Source organism: Aptenodytes forsteri, unplaced genomic scaffold (assembly GCF_000699145.1).
Source record: "Aptenodytes forsteri isolate BGI_AS27 unplaced genomic scaffold, ASM69914v1 Scaffold54, whole genome shotgun sequence".
Lineage (NCBI taxonomy): Eukaryota > Metazoa > Chordata > Aves > Sphenisciformes > Spheniscidae > Aptenodytes > Aptenodytes forsteri.
In genome coordinates, this window is record NW_008796044.1 from 9,242,708 (window position 1) to 9,262,973 (window position 20,266).

The window sequence follows — 20,266 nt, forward strand, 5'->3', positions numbered from 1 at the left end:
CCAGGAGCTCCCACCAACAACCTGGCCTCCAGGACCCACTGAGGACTCTGTGGGTGTAACAAACTCCACCCCTCTACTTAGATCAGCAAGACCTGGGATCTGAACTTAAATGAGGGTCTCGCTGTGCCTGATACTTGTACACCTGATGACTGATGCCTTCTCTGGCACACGCCAGCCCAGTTCCGGACTCTCCATTGTTCAGCTGCTGGGAAGGGTCCTGAGGTTACAAATTCACCCTGTTATGCTGCAACAGGATCTACGATCCTCAGACAACTGCACTCAGACAACTGCCGCACCTCTTCTGAACAAACTCCAATGGTCAGTTCAGACTTTCCTCCTAATCCTAATATCCAACCTGAAACTTCTCTACCGCACATTAAGTCCATTCTTTTAGTCTTCTCTTTAGTGGAAATGCAGACCAGCTCATCAGCAACTCTTAGCACCTTTTACTTGCTGGAAGAGATCCCTATCATGCCTTCCTCGCAATCATTTTACTTCTGTCTAGGATCCTGGCAAGAGAAATTCCTTCCACATACCTTATCCAGTGTCAACATGTAGAAATTGGTGATGTCATGCTCCTGAGCATAGCGGATTCGGGCTCGGCACTCCTCTTCATCAATTAACTCCCCGACATACTCATTAACAAATTCGCCCTGCCAGAGAGAAAACAACAAGCTGATAAGACAAGACAAATTTCCTCCAGGATGGAGGGACATCCACCTTTGTGCTAAAACTCAGTTCCTGTTTCCTTTGTGGAAACCTTTTCATAAAAATCTTCCTCTGTGCTTTGCAGCCAGCTTGACCTATAATCTTCACTAAGAGCCCTGAATCATACATCCGCTTCACACGCTCAACAAATAACTTGAAATAAATTAAATAAAGCAACAATGGCCATCAGTTTATTCTTTGTGCTACGGAAAGAATTAACATTCAGGGACAACATAAAAGTAAACCACAAGAACAGCTCTTTGCTGCAAAGCTCAAAGCACTGCGTAATTGCATTCCAGCTGGAAACAATATCCCTTTGGGGATCAACCACATGGAGCAGCATGATGCACCTAGGGCACCTGCTCCTGCAGTGAATCTGTGGAGTTCCCCGGTAGTGAAGTACTGCAGAGACCATATTTCAACCGTCAAAGGGAACCCCAGCTCTGCTCCACTGGGGCTAATAGGTGCCTCCATTAAATAACTGAGTTTTGCTGTTTCCAGACTGTCTGCTGAAAGTGAAACATAACAGGCGCATGGAATGGCAGAGAGATCCCTTAACCCGTATCACAGCAGGCAGCAAAGCCTAAACAGGATAGACTCACATTTTTCCTTCTGCTATCAAGCCCTCCCCCATAGCATGTTGTCCCTACTCCTTTTTCGGACATTCTTCTCCTACTATGCCAATTATCCTCTGTTTCACTTCACCCTTTCTTAGCTTTGGGGTTCTCTTTGCTTTACCATTCTTCCTTCTTCATTCAGCACAGACGTGTGTCCACAGAACTACTATTCTCTAGATTTAAAAAAATACATGCAAGTGTTTTAGCCAGAGATACCAATTTCAGCAATAATAATAGTCATCTCCAAGACACTACCCTTTTGTAAGAGCCAAGCCCTGGTTTCAGTTTCTGATACAAGATTCTCATGCTGGAAAAGCCTGGCTATTCAAGAACGGGGGCGAGGTATAATCACTGCTCCCCATCTGGAAATCCTGAGCACCGTCTTCAGGCCAGCATTCTGGTGTACTCATAAAGCCCATACAAGCAGACAGATCGAGCAATCATCTTTCTTACCATGTGGGACATTAACATGCAAACCATTTTCTTGGTTAGCTGAGCCAAAACATTGTCAGGACTGGAAAAGTTAAATTCATCCACTTCTTTCCTAAATGGCATTCTATGGCAAGAAGTCTTCTTCAAATTACGGAAGACAGTTATTTTTCTAATCTATTGAAACCAACACTGAGCAAGAGAGAAGTGACAAGAGAAAATTACATACAGAAACAAAGTATGTACCTTTCTGATGTCTGTTTTGGCTTGCAAGCCCCAGCCTCGTGCCAGCGTGCGGAAAATTTGTACCTCAGGATACTGCCGCTTGGAGAAGCACTGGTTCTGGCAGCGCTCCCCAGCAGGGCAGACCATGGGGTGGCATTCATAGAGCAACATGCGGTTGATGCATTCGGAGTCCAGGCCGCATGGGTTTTCATCTGTTGGTTTGCAGTTGCAACGTGGTATCTCGGACAGGTCTGCAGTGAAGATCTGCACCTTACCCACCGGCCGGTTCACCTTGAATGCACACGAAAGATGTTAGCTCTTAAGAACAACAGGTTATCCTGATAGTCACTTCTATACTCAACCCTTGCCTACGAGCCGACAGGCTGCAGTGCGAGTTAGTTACAGCGAGGGGCAGAAGGACACAAGTACAGGCACATATGTACTTCTGGGCACACTATTTCAAGAGGTATAAGGTTAGAGGAAAGAGCTAAGGAGAATGCAGGTCCCCCATTAGCATCACCTGGTGCAGTGTGTATTCTGTGACCCCGGAGGGGGGAGAGGCTGCCAAGTATCCCCCTCCCATCACCACTGTGCCGACATCCAGCCCAGGTGGCCCAGCGCTCTTGCTGGGTGTACACCATACCTGTGACTGACACCAAACCATTTTCTGCGTGAAACAGCACCTTCTCCAGTCTCTGAGTGTCAGGTCCTTTTCCTTAGCTTTTCTTTACAGCCCTGGGTTTTGAATCTGTTACCTTCAAGCTGTTTTGTGCTCTCAGCTGTCACTACTGAGAAGCAGGCTGGCATGCTGTGACAGAGTACAGAGGGCCTACCTACGCACCAGGCCACAAGCAGTTAGCTCCCTACCCAACTGTCCTGCAGATGTAAATGAAAGAAAAACCAGACAAGGCTGGAGTTGGAAGGCCCAAAGAGGAGCTCAGAGTTAAGCCAAGGAGCTCCCTAAAAACCGCTCTGGAAGGAAGCAGAGTGCAGCACCAGGTGGAGAAGCGACTGGCATGTCTGTGGCACGAGCAGGGTCCTTTGGTTTTGGTTAAAGGCAGCAAACGCTGAAAGGCAGGCAACAGAGAGTCAGGACTTTGGAGAGAGACACTGAAGAAAAGCTCCTTGCTGTTCTTTGCCCAGGTGGGCAACACCATCAGCTCCCTTTCCTCTCCCAGAACACGAAAGGAAAGGATCATTTAGCAAAACTATTCCAGCCCCCCCACAATTTATCTAGTCCCGCCCACAGAGCAAAGTTTCTGCGCTGGTAGCCTGCAGAGGCTGGCTGAGCCCTTATCCTCCTTCTTTGTTTAAAAGCAAACCCTGCAGAACCCCCAGGCTAATGTCTTCAACACACACAGTCTCCCCTTCCTCCTAATACTGCCTCCCACCACCGACTTTTGTCACTCCTGCGTTCTCCTCTGCTGCTTCCCATCTCTTACTCAGACTGTTAGCTCATCACCTCATTAAGAGTGACGAGACTCACAGGATTAGGACCATCCACCACCAGGCAGACAGAGGTGCCCTTGCTGGCTCTGGCACTGCCGCCCCAAGCGACCACGGTGTCTGAGTGTGGTGTCCCTCTCAGCACGCAGGCATGCCCAGCAGACCTGCCCTACTCTCTGAGGCACTGCTAGTACAAAACCAGCTCCAAAACAGGGCGATGCTTGGACTCGCCACAACTCTGATGTGATGAAGGATCCCAAATGTATTTTGCAGCAGCCTCTTGTGTTGCTGCTCCTTGGGATGGACCCCGAGGTGCTGATCTCCTTAGAAGGCCAGGATGGGAGCGGACACGCCAGCTTCGGCCATTCCACCCTGAAGCCTCCTCCAGTTCACCATATGCTCCTGCAAACCACTTTGCTTTCACAGAGACAAACAGCTTGCACCCAGACCTCAGAAGAGCTGCCATGGCTAATGACCATGGCTGTTTTTATTTATATTAAAAGGGTAATTCAAAGGCTCCAAATTGCTTCCAAAGTTCCTTCATGTTGCAACCAGAAACAGGCTTAAAAATACCTATAATGAGAAACTGTGTTTGCTCCACTGGAGCTGCCTGGCCCATACTGCTGCCACAGCATTCAGCTGTGCTCTTTACACTGTACAGTAACTCATGCAGGATATACCTGTCTGCCTAGAAATCCTAGCTAGAAACAAGAAGTGCCAGCGATCAGTTAAGCTTTCATAGTTTGCCACATAAAAAAGGGAAGGAGCAGGCAGAGGCAATGAAAAAAAGAGGAACACAGTCCCCGAGTCACTGGGTTTCTGATCAGTCTGGACCCACATCTCAAGCACATGTACCCGCTTGGCCCCAGCTCTCCTCTCAAGCCACCTCCATCCTGTACGACTTCTATTACTGCTCCAATTCTATCTCGAAATACAGCCCTAAACATGAAGAGTTCCCCAAAACTCAGCAAAAGGGCCTATATTCCAACACATACATCTGCTTTAGTATTTCTGTTCAGTCACCAACTGATACAGAAGAAGATATAAAACAATAGCAGAGATGAAACAAGATACTGCCAAGCTCCAGCGTGGGTTACCATCCTCCCCACAGCTCTGCTCCACCGCACCCTGACCATCTCCCCTCTTGTACCATCTGGGATGCCCACCTTGCCACCAGCAGCACACAGTACTTGAGTGTATTGTGTATTACTAGCACTCTCCCCTAAGCCCCCAAGGTAGAGAGACACTTCCTTCAGACCACACAAGTGACATGGAACAGCACAGAGATGTCCAGATCTGTTCCAGTAAATCAGAGTACCTCCATTACTGGTGTCCAGCTTCCATACAGCTCTGTGCGTACATGAATCCTTTCTGTGGAGGATGACTGAAGATGTCAAGAGGACCAAAGTAACCTTCAAATGCAGCCAGACGCCCAAACAGTAGAAATGTTTCTGTATACCTGTAAATCACCTGCACCGACAGCTCAAGAGTTCTCTTCCGCACCTGCCTCCCCTCCCACCTGCCCTCACCTTGATGTGTTTGTAGGGAGGAGGTTTCTTGTCATTCTTTTTGTCTTCCTGAAGCTGTCTCAGTTCTTTCTGTGCCTTCAACTCTTCAAATCTTACTGCAGCTTCCTGAAGAGCTAAGTGAGAGAACAGAGTGTGTTACGAGGAACTTCCTCTGCTCATGTGGAGCTGGGCTGCCAGCGTCCACCCAGTGCTCGCAGCTCCACAAGCAAACCTCCCTGGCTGCGTACTTCAGAGGCAGAGGTTCACTGGAGGAGGGTGAAGAAAAGGCCAGTGCAGTAAGGCAGTTCCAGGAGTTACAGTAAGGGACCTGCCCGTGGGTGATGAAGCATCCAAACTGTCAGCTAGCTTTGCCTGCTTTTGGGCAGAAGTGTCAGGCAGCTGCATTCACAACTCTGAAGTGCATTTTTGTATACAGATAATGACTGTATTAGACACAGGGAAGCTGACAGAGCAGCAGCTCGCTCAGATTTATAGCAGCTATGTCAGAGCTGGAGAAGCATTCAAGATCTGCACACCCTTCTCTTTCTCTAAGCTCAGACCAACGAACATTCTGGGTGTGCTGGATGATAGATAAACAGCAGCTCATTCTGCAAATTTAATTTAGTGTTAGCTCCAAAAAGATATTTTCTCTGTTACAAGAATGCCATTTCTCCAAATGGGAACAAAGAGAAACAGAACATGTACCTCCCTGGATGAAGACGAGTTACCTTTCTTGTATATGCCATCCACGCCCTTCCCCATCTTGTCTTTGCTGCTGACATCACCTTCCATGTAAGGGAACACACGGGCCTGGTGGGTCCACAGGTAATCCTTGGAGCCGAAGAATAGCACAGGGAACTCGCCAATGTCATGTTTCATTTTCTGGATGTTGACAGGAATTGTCCTAGGATGGCAAATCTCAGCTGGCCACCACCTGCAACACAGGGAAGGGCAGATGAAACCTCTGGCTTCCCACTTCCAACCACCTCAGAAGCATGCTACTGCATGGAGACATGGGGAAAAGGTGTGTGAGGGCTACCAGCAAGGCTGGTGAGGAGACAAGAGGCTACTGGAGGAGGAAAGCACACATTTTACCAGCTGCTACATGCATACAAAAAAGTCAGAGGCTGCTGCACTGTACCCTGCAGAGAGGAGCAGCTTCACACCTCAATCACCATGAGCACTGCATGAAGAAGGGATGGGGACAAGTCTGTTCTACCTTCACCTACCTGTAGCGCCCAACTTTCACCCAGACTACTTCTCTGTAGTGTGGTTTTTTGCCTGCCTTGCAATCATTACAATACCAGCTTCCCTCTGGCATCTCAATGTTTAGACACTCACGGTGAAATGCAGCCGGGCACGACTCACAGCATAAAAGGCTGCCCCCTGCAAAGAAAAGGAGGAGGAATTTATCAGAGTCACTGTGCAGAAGCCCTGGACTCCACATGTCCCAACAGAAACAGCTGAGAAAAGGGCATGATGCTCTTCCACAAACCCTTTTCAACAGCTCGTACCCTACTCGTGCTACCCAAAGAACCCTTCTAAGGATCCAGAAAAAGTTCTAGCCTGAAGTTGGACTTAAGTGGGGATGGACAGGAGCTGTTCTCTGCAGTTCTCACTGGTACACTCTGGACAGGCAAAGCTTCTGCCTGCTCTAATGACTTCTTGTCAGGGCCTTACTTGGTGACAGGGGACCCAGCACAGACCATCTCACCTTCCGAGCAGACAAAGCACCAGCTGACGTTGACGTGCTCGTGGTTGCGGCAGCCCCTCCGTGCAGTGAAGTGATTGGGGCAGATGATGCTATTGGAGGCAAGGACCACGGACCCAGCAGCGAGGCAGAAGTCGTTGGAGTGGTACGCAACTGGACATCGCACACAGCGCATCAAACGACCTAGCAGCAGAATATGTCAGAAACACAGCGAACCTCTAAAGGAGGCCAATACTTTGTTTCCTCCCAAAACTAGTCTCTATTGATACCTAAGCTCAAAACAAGCAACCATAGGTGATCTTTGGAAATGGAAGTGACCTTAAATTTTTATAGGCCATTCACGACATACTCACTAGATTCCTATGAAATTATTTAATATAACACGATATATAAAAAATTACATATATATATTTGTATATAACATATATACAATTGCATTATTTAGAAGTAAAAAACCTCCTGCACGCTGTGCAGAAACAGTTCAAGAGTTCACAGACTGGGACTGCTTCCTATCATACACAAATAATTAGTAAATCAGCTCAGACAGTAATTACAGAGGGGGTGTTCCAAGTGCTTAGCTGCACATAATGAAACCAATCCGCGTAGCTTCTGAAAACATCGGTACTTGCCTCTCCACTTTATCAGATTTTACCCTGAAATTCCAGAACAGAGAATTCAGAATTGCCTACAGGCCTAATTTATCCAAGGTTTCCGAGAGCCTGTTTTCAGTTCCTCACAGTTTGTATATAATATATACAATTGCATTATTTAGAAGTAAAAAACCTCCTGCACGCTGTGCAGAAACAGTTCAAGAGTTCACAGACTGGGACTGCTTCCTATCATACACAAATAATTAGTAAATCAGCTCAGACAGTAATTACAGAGGGGGTGTTCCAAGTGCTTAGCTGCACATAATGAAACCAATCCGCGTAGCTTCTGAAAACATCGGTACTTGCCTCTCCACTTTATCAGATTTTACCCTGAAATTCCAGAACAGAGAATTCAGAATTGCCTACAGGCCTAATTTATCCAAGGTTTCCGAGAGCCTGTTTTCAGTTCCTCACAGGAGACTATTAACAGGGAGAGGAGGTGGGAGGAAAGGGGTAAATCTGACCACCGAGAAGCAGCAGCCAGAGGAACACAATGCAAATGTTCAGTGGGGAAGTGGTCAGCTGTGGGCTTTAGGCCTTAGTGTTGCCTTCTACACCAAACACTGATATGTGGGAAAAAAAGACAACTTTAACACAGACCCTGAGGATACAAATAGAGCTGGTCTTATTGTCACTCGTCTTAAGATACCAAGGATTTAAAGAAAGGCAGCTTTAGAAGCAAATATACAAGGCAATCACATAAAAGTTTTAAGTATAATCATGTGAGATAAAGGTCAAGGTATTGCTGCAAACAGCTCAAACAAATATTTGCATGAGAAGCTTAGCCCAAGGGTGTCACTACTGCAAGACGAGAGCTTGCATTATAAAAAATAGAGAACTAGAACAATACCATGTTTTTTACTACGCTGCTCTCTATGCTGTTGCCTTGATAGCCAGCGCTGCTAAGCAGGCATCGTCTGCAGCACTGGCACAGTGAAAAGTACATAGGAGAAACATGAGAGTGTCCGTACAGCTCCAGAGACTTATTCAAAAAACCAGAGAGGCATGGGGCATTGCTGGACGTGCAGGCATCCAAGCGTCTGGACAGACAAGAACATTTTAGTTGCCATGTCTGACCATCAGGAGTGCTGATGAGCAGCAACCTCACATACCAACACCACCCCTTCCACTCCCGAGAGAAGCTATTCCTCAGCAAATGCTACAGCAAGCACTGTGGCAAGGACAGAAAATCGACATAATCAACTAGTGGACCAGGAAACTGCGCAGTGGACATGAAACAAGGAAAAGGGTTCTGACTGCATCCCCTGGACCACCCTAGAAGATTTCAATACCTTTAGATGCAGAGACGTTTGCTGGGTTAGCAGCATGACAAGTCATGCATATGTGCAGGGAGCATCGGAAGCCCTTGTTCTGCATGACCGTGGGTGGATACTTTTGTATGCACGCTTCATGGTAATACTTCCCACAGAGGGGCAGCAAGCACCGTTTTACATCTTCCCCGCAGCTCTTGCACACAAAGCAGGTATGGACCCCTGGAGAAAGAGCAGCAGACGTAACATCAGTCACATAGAAGGGCTAAACGAAGACCTGACACTTCTACCAGGCTGCGTATTAGCACAGCACAACTTCCCGTAGCTATCCCAAAGCACAGGTCTCTGCAGCAGGCTGTTTTTGCCTGCAGCTGCAATAAAACTCCAGATCGAAAAAAATATTATTATAGTTGTGATTTCAGGCCAGGGAAAAATAAGAAGAAAAACAAAAACCAGCAACCCTTCTTAGACAGTCCCCCATTTCCAGCCTGCTCCAGACTCATCCTCCCTATCAGCCTTCTCTCCCTAGTCCCAGATAAGAATTTCCCCTTCTCTTTCCCACCAGATCCTGGATGTTCACTTCTTCACACCTCACGTGCCTGAATCAACAGTAAGACCAGTTAATTAGAAAGTCATTATCAAACATCAAACCAATAATCGGAGGACTGAGCGCTAGTTAGCAGCCCTACTGCAGGCACATCACTCCAGCAAAGGAAGCACCAGGTAAGCACGCAGCAAGCACCCTGTCCTCCTGCGCTCACAAAAGCTGCTGTACCTGTAGAACACTCATTGCAGATGAATTTGCCCTTTGGCATCTCGGAGAGCCCAAGGCACTGCAGGTGGAAAGCACCACAGCACTGCGCCTCACACAGCAACAATTCCCCTGGCTTCTCGCAGATCTGCGGGGAAAGCAGCACAATGTCAGCTCTGAGCAACCTCCTTCCCCAACTCATCCCAGACACCAACAATCCGCGTGCTGGCCAGGACTGCCAGCAGAGACCCCTGTGGAAGAATGCCAAGTTTTCCTTGCGTCAGTTAATTCAGGTGGTTTGCACATCACCACTGCCATTTGCCATCCAGCCCCTGCTACCGTGCATTGGCTAAAATGAATCCTACGTTGGTCATGTCTCCCTAACAATCTGTGAACTTTAGCAGGAAGAGAGGCAATCGCAGAGGAAAGGCTCGTTTCAGAGCGCAAAAAGCTGATTAATTCTACGATAAGCACCTTGAGGCTACCTGGGCTTATCTGGGGCACTAGCGTGTCCCAGAACTTACACAAAAACACTTTACAGTGGTAAAGTTTCAAAGAGATTTCTTCAAGGACACTACCTGACACACGTTCTCCTTGAGAGCTGCTCCTCCTCCACGCTCCCCCTGCATCTTTTTGGATGAAGGCACTCCATGGTCATTCTCTGACCCCTCTTCATTACCCTCTTTAGGGCTTGCAGCAGTCCCATGAACCGATGTCTCCCCCTTTAAAAAGAAATCCAGAATCAGGGCTGTCAGTAGTTCCTGTCCTGACTTGGAAACTACAAATTCCGTCATTGAGCACGTTAACAGATTTGGCAGTTGGTCTGTGTGTGTTACCCACCCTGGAGAGAACATCCCCCATACAGTTCCATCAAAAGACTCACAAGAAAGGAAAGGAAAGAGCTCTTAGCATACTAGATCATTAAAAAATACACACTCAACACAATTATTTTCCTGTGCATAACCCCTCTCCAAGGAAGGAGTCATGACTGAGGAAGAAAGGTATTGCCCTGCATAGAAACAAATCAGGTAGGCTGGAATAGTCTGAAGCATCCTGCATGCTGATGTCTGCTTGCACTGGAAACACAAATGAAAAACTTCAAACGATCTTTATTGCATTTGTCACCCAGCAAATAAGCCAGGCTCTTCCCCACACTTGTCTCAGCTTGTCCTAACCCATGTAAAATACAGGCACATAGGTACTCAAGGCCTGCGTTAGTATGAACTAGCTGGCCAACACCAAAGCGAACAGTGCAGCAGGGCATTTACACCACCATCCTGCCTGGGGTAGCGAGTCTTTCATAAGCATCTGTCCTGTACAAGTATCTCAGCACTGACCGTAACATCTACTGGCGAAAGATCCTGCTGAGAAGATGGGTTTCAAATGATAAAGGCTCAACCTCACCCTCATGGGCCAAGTCAGGGATCCTGCCATAAGGCTTCCCAAGGTGGAAGGACACCTTCTGAGGTGTCAGTGGGACCTGCCCAGGCACTGTTAGATGGAAGGAAAGCAGCAGGTATCCTAGAGACACTTGTTTCTACCACAGGATACTGCTGTCCTGGAGCTGCATGTGAGAGCACTGCCTTTGCTTTTGTCAGGACAGGCAATGAAGAGCTGGGAAACACCATCCTGTCAGCTTCCAGGCCCCTCAGGTACAGTCTAGGCAACGCTTCAGTGGTCTCACCAGCCCCAGCTGCCACTCCAGAGTGGGTATGCCTTAAGAGCCATTAATGCTGCACCAAAGCGATGCCTTTAGCTAAGTGCTTTGAGCAAGAACATTTTAAGGACTCTGCCATTATTTAACATCCCAGCTCACTGCACTTAGCTGAGTGATCTCAGTGCACAGCTGCCAGCTCCTCCTCGGGTCACCAAGCCATACCCAGTGTATGCCCAGACACAAACTGTACACCTGAAAGATCTTGTGAGGAATTCAAACTGCTGGCAGGAGCAGCAGCCATCTCTCTCATGCCTTCAAGCCTGCTTGGTGCCAGGTGTCCAGCTAACAATCCTGAGAGGGAGCTTTGCACCACTTTCTGTATGGGAGAGTATCAGCCTGAGCTGTGGTGCTACTAAAGCTTGTAAGGCAAACTGAATGCCCTCTGAACACATTATTAGTGTGGGCAAAACAAGGACATAAAGATTTCCCAAAGTTTAAATTGGAAGAACCTGGAGCCGGTATTCTGGTCAGATAACGATGCTTCCTTTGCCTGGGTTGGTTTTTGGTTTTGTTTTGGTTTGGGGTTTTTTTTTTCATTCCCTGAATGTAGCAGTATGCTTTTATTTGGGGACATTTTAAAGCCATGTGAGTTCTGTGGAGCAATGATGCACAGGTGCACTGATGGTATATTAAAGCACACAATACAAAGATGAATGGTATAAATTGCCTTTATTGAGCACAAAAAAAAAGCAAAGTCCCAGCTACAAACTACTGCCAGTCCAACATACCATACGGTGTACAGCCTTACAGACTATCATCACAATCTCGCTGGAAGGCTGGCAGTGATGCAGCCTGCCGGAATACTGATAAGGAGCATGTAAGGTGCTGCCACCCTACCACACAGCCCTGGCAGAGGGAAGGGAAAGGTCTCTACGGCACTGGTAAAAAGACCATCTAAGAACACAACACCTTTGCCTCTATACGCAATAGCATCTTCTCAAGCTAAGTGCTATGATACTTCTGCTCCTGCAGCTGTATTTCTGCTAGGAATTATGTAGTCTGCTGCAAGGCAGCCCTCTGGCCCAAACACTCGCTTTGGCTCCTGGAATGCTCCAGGAGTAGCACCGGTGACCAGTGCTCCAAGGACTGGTTACAGCTCAGGTCCTCCTATTCCTACACAGGTGCTCCCTCTTCTGCTCAGCTCAGCAGTGACCTCAGGGTTGCAGGGGTCACTGTAATGAAGAACAAGAGCAGGGTTAATCAGCTACTGGTATGGGCAAACAATGTCAGCTATAACTTCTGCTTATGCTGGGGCCCCAGTGTTACAGACACAAAGTGAGCTCAGCTCCTCTCGTGGTCACTGAGGTCCCTGTCAGGAGGGGCAGGGTGCTGGTAAACAAGCACCACCTGTCCTGTGGTCAGTGGCACTAGCTTCCTGCTGTAGCTAAGGTTTCAAGATAGTGATTTGGAAGCAGGGGCACATACTCAGATTTGCTACAGAGAGAGGTATGAGAGATTTAGAACTGGTTTGTCTTTCCATACTTCTGGCCACTTCACATGCTGATGGAATGGGAGACTAAAATGCATCTAGGAGTCACATAACATTAACCAGCAACTCCCTCTTCAGATCTGAAAGCATTTGCTAGTAGCAATGCTACCTTAACAACTGGGCCCATACTGCCCAGTGTGGCACAGCATGCTCTAGCCCTGCTCTTTCAGCCTAAACCCATCCTATTTGGTTCTGCAAACAGCCAATCTGCACATTTCACATGCCAGGATCTTAGCCTTATTTTAATCAATGCTCGCAGAATCGCATAGGGAAGGGAATGTCAGAGCTAGGCAGGATGGGCAAGGCCAGATACTTGCGCTTTGTGAACAGGGAGGAGGGGATCACCATTCAAGGCCATCACTCTAAAGAACCTGTCACACTTTTCCCCCTCCTTCCCCTACCCAGCACAAGCACTGCAAAACTACATACCTCCTACAGAGGGCAGGTCTCTCATCTTGGGTCTTCCTCCAGAGCTATCTCTGCTGCTGTATCTGGCACATCCTCAAAAGCCTGGCCTGTTCTTTGGCAAAGCCTGACCTTGGCTCACAACCTTGACAACCATTTCAACAGCATTTTCCATCCCCTTCTCTCAGTCTCTTGCTGCCCTGATGTTGTAAACTTGCACTCCTGGCTCCACAGACAGGCAAGGACAGAGAAAGCTGCTTAGTTCAGCCCAGGCAGACAAGCTTTCCTCTGCCCTCTTCTCCTCTGAAAGCAGCTGGATCCAAGGCTTCACTGCGCTGTATCATCAGACCGTCTGTTTCTTCTAGCACCATTCAGCACAAAGTGGAGTTCCTTGCCTGGTGTGTGGAAAGTCACTTAAGGACCAGCGTGGTCCAAATTCCACGTGAAAGCACAATTGCATCTCCACAGCACCCCAATACTCACCAGTACCCATGCAGTCACCTAAGCCAAGGGGTGAACACTCTCACCACAGCGGCTCAAGAGACACAATCACAGAGAAATGGATGCTGGCAAAAGGTGCCAAGCATTGCCATGGTTTTTTTGGCATGGTTTACCATACCTAACTTCAGGTACTCAACACAGATGTCTAAAGCTGGAGGCAGTTAAGACTCTCTGGGCTTCCTCTGCAGTGAATGGTGGGTGCAGAATTCAGAGCCACAGCCTAGCTACTTTGCTGCTCTGAATTGCCCCCTCTTTCCCTCCCTATAAAAGATTCACAGAGAATTTGCTGGCTCAGAGCTGAGCCTGTCTCTTAGCGGGTGCCTAACAGCAGACAGTGTTAACTGCCCCCCCAGCATTGGCAAAGATATCTGTACAGGCTTCTTTGAAACATGATTCCAGACGAGCACACTTCAGAAGAAGCACTAACACCAGTACAGGAAAGCTTGCGTGGCCCAGGGGTATTACCCCACTTTATCACCCCCATCAGAAACACTCTTTTCAAAAAACAGTAGCAGCAGGGTGGCTGGCACTGCTCAGAGCAAGTGGTGTGAGGTTTGTGCTCTCCTGGAAGCTGTGTAACAACAACAAATATAACAACGTATGTCTATAATTGGCTCCTTAAATACATACTGACTATCCTGACAGAACAGCCTGCTGCTGAACCTGGACCACTGGAAGTGAGAGGCGATGGTGAGAGGCCCAGAGGTGTCCCGCCTCTCCCAGGAAAAGTCTTGCTTCCCCTACACTTGGTGATACCTGGCTCATTCCTAAAAGGCAAAATGTGCTTGTCAGAGATATTTGTATGCCGACTCTGCTGGGATGCAGTAGAAGGGAGTTGCCCCAATTATCCCTTTCTGCTGGATGGCAGAATGTAACCAGAGGCTCCTGTGAGCAGCCACAGACAGTCCCCCCCATCCCCTCCAACGTGGTTCTTAGCTCACCCTGGAGTGCAGGGGCAAGTGGAAGAAGGGGTTGAAGTCCACAGTCTAGTGCTTCTACTTCATACTGGTGCATAAAAGGGGCAAGATTCCCACCACCACCAGAAAAGACCTTTTACAGCAGTTAGACCTTCTGAGGTGCAAAGCAAGATGCCAGGCAAAACCTGGTTCCATCAGATCAGAACAGCTTCTCTTCTGGAGAATTAGCTGAGTAGCAGCTTAAAAACTGAGCCCGAGTTAAGCAGTCATCACAAAATAGCTACTAAATCAAGGTGGTATCTTCAGCTTCAACCCCAGCTCATGCAACTACATCAGTGGGACAAAACTGACATGCCAGCCAGCCAAAGATGACCTGGCCTAGGCTCTGCAAGGTGCCCTGGGAAGTAGCAGACAGGTTATAGGGATGACAGCATGTAGGAAGACCCAACAGTACCTCAGAGTGTGGGGTCTCCCCCAGCCCCTCCTCATTTCTCTCCTTCTTGGAATGCATTGCAGCAGAGGGATGGCGCTGTCTCTTCCGCTTCCGCTGCTTCTCCAAGAGCTTTTCAGAAGCTGGGATGCAACAGAAAGACCACTCAAGGAAAATGCAGAAATAATTCCCTTGCTACAGGTGCCACCAGCAAGTTCTACACCCTTTCTGAGAGCTTCAGGCTGGGTCCTACTGTCTTTGAGGGCATAAGGGCTGGGGCAATACCAGCCTCCAGGCAGTCTGCCCTCTGTCCTGCAACCATCAAAGGACCACCGATTCATACCGGTTTAAGCTTCTTTTGCTAGGCTGCTGAACAATATCACTGACTTTCCTGAGACAGCCCCCCCAGCAAAAAAGAAGAAATGCTACCAACACAAAGCTTACATTGTGAATCAAATGCTGATAACTACCTCCTCCCACCACACTGCAACGAAAACTTCCTCATGTCAATACAGATGTGATACAAAGGCAGACGGGAAGGGAGTACAATGCAACTGCACAACTGTCCGTGGGACAGGGCAGCCACCGTTGATCCTGGTCACAGCATGTCATCAGGCAAAACACAGGGCAATGGTACAGGACCTGTGCTGACAAGTTTCCTTTGAGCACCCAGACTATGAATGAGAAGTGAATGTCTTCTCACAGAAATCTGAACCCACCATCTCCACTTTCCATAGGGAAATCAAAGACATAACAGTACCTTGGGTAAACAATCTCGGTATGTATTTCTTCTGCCACTGCCTCAGCTGAGGCAAGCACCCTCTGAGAGTCCAGGACACAAAAGCCCTTACACACACACACAAAACCACAAGCACTGATCCAAATGTCACCAACAGTCTACCCCCTCACTTACCTTCCCCCAGGTCCGAGAAGTGGGCTGGTGAGTAGAGCTCAGAACTGTCGCTCTCCGAAGGGCCAGTGCCCTACAAATACACAACAGAGTCAAGTCACCAGATGCAAATCAGAGATGCGTGTTCCTCAGCCACTCAGAGCCTTTACAAATGACTGCAACATGTAACTTACAGCTCAGGTCGTGAATTCATCAGTGATTAGGGACTTTATAAGAAAACATTTGTTTTGTGTGTGTGAGAGATCCCACATGGAAAAGTCAGTCTCTGGGCAGGGAGGAATGCTGAGTCTGCTGTGTCTTGTGCTCACCAGCATCATCTGCTGTTTCCTGAGCTCTCCCAAAAAAGGCTGCTAACACCCTGTAAGCTGCTGGGAACAGAGACTCTCTTCTGGCTCTACACTTTTATGGAGCTTAAGACTGAAATACACTGGCCTCTGCATTACTGCAACCATGATAACTGTATTAAGACTGTGCCACACAGAGAGAGAAAAAGGAAAGAAGGAAAACTCTTATTAATCAACCGTAGAAACAGTGGCAACAAGTCTTGTGCAGGTAAACCACCTGAAATAGTTCTTTACAAGTTGCTTTTTTCCAAACCATGTCACTGAATATTGAGTATTTAGCAGAGAAGAGCAGCATTTTCTTTAAAAATCTGCACCAAGCACTGCATACTACATGTGATACTACTCAAGCCTCCATCCTGCTACAAGGTCTGCACATACGTACCATTCACCAGCTCACTTGGGAAAATGAAGGAAACACTGGCTCAGAGGAAATCTGACGGAAAAGGACAAAGCCTTAGGTTCAAGCTCAAGCTACACTGCAACATAACAGTGACAGAAAACCTCTGCACAGACCATTTCTGCTCACACCTTCCCAGCCAGCATCCAGATGACTCCTTTTCCATATAAATCAATGAAGGAGATTTTACAGCCAAAACCACCCAATCCCCATTAGAAGTGGGGAGGGGTGGGGAACACATCTGTATTCAGCAGATTTCTTCATCATAACACAGCAACCAGCACCTTTGGGAAGGGTGGACCTTTGCTCCTGGGCCACAGCCAACAAAAAACCACAGCCCATTGCACTGTGTCTCATTCAGCAGGATCTGCTGTCTAGGTTCGTTTTCTATCTGGTTCATTTTCTATCTGGTTTTCAAAAGAGCTGGAAGGAAAGTACCTTCTTTGGGGGAGTCCACTCCTCCTTCTTTGGCATAAAGGCAGTGTCCAAATCATTGGATTCCAAGAGCTTTTTAGTGGGCTTCCTTTGACGCTTGCTTTCGAAGTTTCCTGCAATGAAACTCTTCACATCAGATAAACGGGGGTTTTCTTCTCTTCAATCAGACTAAGACCATTAAGCAAATATCAGCCAACCGTTCAAAACAATATGCTTCACCCTGTCTTTGGGATCATAAGCTCCTTGGGCGGAGATGCCAATTACCTGTTTCTGCACAACTTCCACAAAAATGGACCTCAGTCTGCCATGACCTTCAGGCATACCTCAATATGTAATACAGAAATCCACCCACAGAAGAGAGACTATGAAGTCAATGCCAGCAGGTAACACATCCTGGCAGCGCAATTCAGATCATAATTTCCCAATCACTTTGATCTGGTATGAGGCAGTCCTACCACTGACAAATACAGCCCTGCCTCCAGTCCCACGCCACTCACACTAGCATTCATGCTGCGCATAGTAAACAGGCTATAGGACACGCTCCCAGTTAAAACCACCTCAGAAAAGACACCCCAAAGAAACTAGCCGTAACCTGCACCATTTCCTACTCAAGCTTTTTGCTGGTACTCAGAAGGTAACAAGTTGCTAGACCTGGGCTCATCCACACTAATTTTGGCAACAGTATAAGCTCAGAATGACCAGGAAACGATGATGCTACAAGTGCAAGACACTCCACAGAAACAGCCTGCTACCCATCCTACCCTGTTCATCTGCTTGCTTCATCAGCCTCGGCTGCGTCCTTTCTGTGACACACACCTCTGCATGCACTGCTTATGCATCAGACACCTAATGGAGGGACAACACAGCATGTTTCTCAAGGCAAGCCTCTGCCCACAGCTCGGGCTCTGAGTGCTTCAGCAAGAGGTGCGTTTTCTCAGGAGGGGGTAGAGCTATGCAACCTCTGCATACCAGATGTTTGCTCCCACTGCTGCACCCTGCACTGTTCTCCTGCCATCTCCAAACTCAGGTTCACATCCCCAGTTTTTCCTCCTTTAAACCTCTTCAACTTTCCATTTCAATCGGACACCCACAAGCCCCCAAAGGCAATCGCTCTGCCCTCAAACATAACAGGCTGACCTCCCAGTGACCCTTTCTGTCTGCTTGGTTTAATTCTTTTGACCATAGGCCCTTTAGAACAGGAACAGTGTTCTCTCCAAGTTAGCACAGCCAGAACACCAGGGCTTTAACCTTGGACATGTCTTTAGACTACCAGAGAATGAACGTACTGCAAAGTAGACCCTGATACTGACTCTGTTGGAAAGGGGAAAAGCCCATCAGACTGCACTTGCTCTTTGTATACTGTGCCTTACTGAAAGCTAAGGCCCTGGCTTGCTGCCTAGTACAAGTCTCCGACAATTTCTACAGATGCTTAGAACCTCTAAGGAAAAAAAAGTTTTTCCAGAGGGATTTCTGTGTTACAGTTCCCTGAGCTCACTAGGAGAGCAAAAGGTCACCCCGCGAGCTGTGCAGATTAGACTTTGCGTATCAACCTCAGCACAGCTATGTTCATCCAAAGGGTTTTAACAGCAGCAAGAGACCTCCAAGCTAAAGGAATGCCACTGTTTGCAAGCACAGATGGCAAGGACTCAGAGAAGGAGTTGTGACTTTCCTCATTTGGATAAAGGGGTATTCGGTGCCAGGACCTAAAAGAGGACCATCACACACTACAGAAAGCTAAAAGCACAAGTGTACTCATCCAGCTCACTGGGTCACCCACTGCACCTGCCCCCTCTCTGTTCCCAGCATCAGTAATGGTCACTGAATGAAGCAAAGCGAAAACAAACTAACAGATCAACAGCTACTAACCTTTCCACTCTGACCAAAGCAACAACTTCTGCTGAACTTGTGACATGTTCACTTACGGGAGCACAATCACACAACCTCCCACTTACCCGATTTCAGGAATCTCTCTTCCGCATCTGGAGAAGCAGAAACTTCAGAAACATCCGAGGAAGACAGCACCAGCTCTGGAAAATCTGAAGGTCCCTCTAGAAGTTGATCAGTGGAATGGGATCCTAGTTCTGAGAAGGAGCACTCTGCTTCAAGGATGGGAGGGGACTCTTTGGTTGAAGATGGAGTTGAAACCAAAGGACTCGGCCCCCGCTGGGTATCTCTGTCAGGACTGCATTGTGCAGGAAGACCTCCTTCAAATTCAGTCCTCACCACAGAATTCACCTAGCATAGTGAAACATGTTGGTGAAAGCTTTCATCCTGCATGGCACCGCACACAGCAACAACACTTAGCCAGCAAGAACGCGTCAAAAGCACACAGACCAGAGCCTCAGGGTAATAATCATGAAGAGCATGTTAGCCTTCACCCACCTTTTGCAATTGCTCCTGGCCCTTCTTTGATTTTTTCTTGGGTGCAAATAAGTGATCATATTCTTCTGCATATTCCAGAAGCCGTTTACTTGGCTTTCTAAGGCGTTTCCTCTCTGAATGTACTAAGAAAAAGGAAAGCAGCTTCAAGACTGTGTTTCTGAGAGGATCACAAGACAAAATTCTCCTCTTGATCTGTAGATAGCAGTTGCTCCTGCCTTCTCTTCCAGAGGCTCCATGTGGGAAGAGCCCTGATACTTCTTTCTCTTTGATACAGCCTTATAATTTTTAAGCTTCCTATTTTCCACAATCCTGACATGGCAGGTGGGATTTTTAAGGACCTAAGGGACTTCAAGCAGTTCAGATAAGAAATCAAAAAGCATTAAATATCTGACTGAGAGGCTTCTGGAATTTCACCCAGCATCCCCCTAGACTAACTACATGTAACCTTCTTGCAGCACTTTTACCAAAACCTAAGTCCATTAGCAACTCAGACTCATCATGCTACTTTTGCTGTTAACCAAAACTCCCTTGGTTTCAGTGCAGGGGCACAGGAAAAGAGTCTTCCCGTAAGGCAGTTCAGTCACTAGTTTCACTAGTAACACGTAAGCCTAAGTCCTTCCCTTCCCCTCCTCCCTGGCATATTTTTGTATATACTACAAGAGCCTTGTATTCCCCATCTGCTACTGCAAGCCCATTTATTGCCTTTGCTTCCCAACAATAGATTCCACAATGAGATCAGGGAGTGAACAGTCCTCGCCAGCGACTGCAAGCTCTTCAGGGCTCAGATGTCTTTGTTTGCACAATGCTGCACCATCGCAAGGGAAACCCAGTAACAGGTATTTCCTTGGTACAAACCTAACTGCCCATGCTATACCACCTCAACACCCCAACGCACAGCAAGCTCCAAAAAAAGAGCCCTGACGCTCACGTCATCTCTACTCAGCAAGCTGCAAAAGCAAGATGATGCAAGTTTATGTCTTTTTCTCACTTCCTGGAATACCTCTGACTTCCCCCCCTCCCCCC

General features: G+C 47.7%; 1 protein-coding gene across 1 annotated transcript in view; it reads right to left on the reverse strand.

Annotated features, from left to right (window-relative positions):
- The window catches only part of NSD1 (nuclear receptor binding SET domain protein 1), a 44,686-nt gene that overhangs the window by 13,638 nt on the left and 10,782 nt on the right, over positions 1-20,266 (reverse strand). The window contains exons 4-17 of the mRNA XM_009285764.1: positions 19,244-19,365; positions 18,814-19,096; positions 16,865-16,974; positions 15,689-15,758; positions 14,800-14,918; positions 9,895-10,038; positions 9,341-9,464; positions 8,587-8,787; positions 6,648-6,827; positions 6,163-6,319; positions 5,662-5,867; positions 4,955-5,067; positions 2,001-2,270; positions 537-653 (exon numbers count right to left, since the gene is read on the reverse strand). Of these exons, the coding sequence (XP_009284039.1) occupies positions 537-653; positions 2,001-2,270; positions 4,955-5,067; positions 5,662-5,867; positions 6,163-6,319; positions 6,648-6,827; positions 8,587-8,787; positions 9,341-9,464; positions 9,895-10,038; positions 14,800-14,918; positions 15,689-15,758; positions 16,865-16,974; positions 18,814-19,096; positions 19,244-19,365 (2,216 nt within the window). The remainder of the gene's footprint in view (positions 1-536; positions 654-2,000; positions 2,271-4,954; positions 5,068-5,661; positions 5,868-6,162; positions 6,320-6,647; positions 6,828-8,586; positions 8,788-9,340; positions 9,465-9,894; positions 10,039-14,799; positions 14,919-15,688; positions 15,759-16,864; positions 16,975-18,813; positions 19,097-19,243; positions 19,366-20,266) is intronic.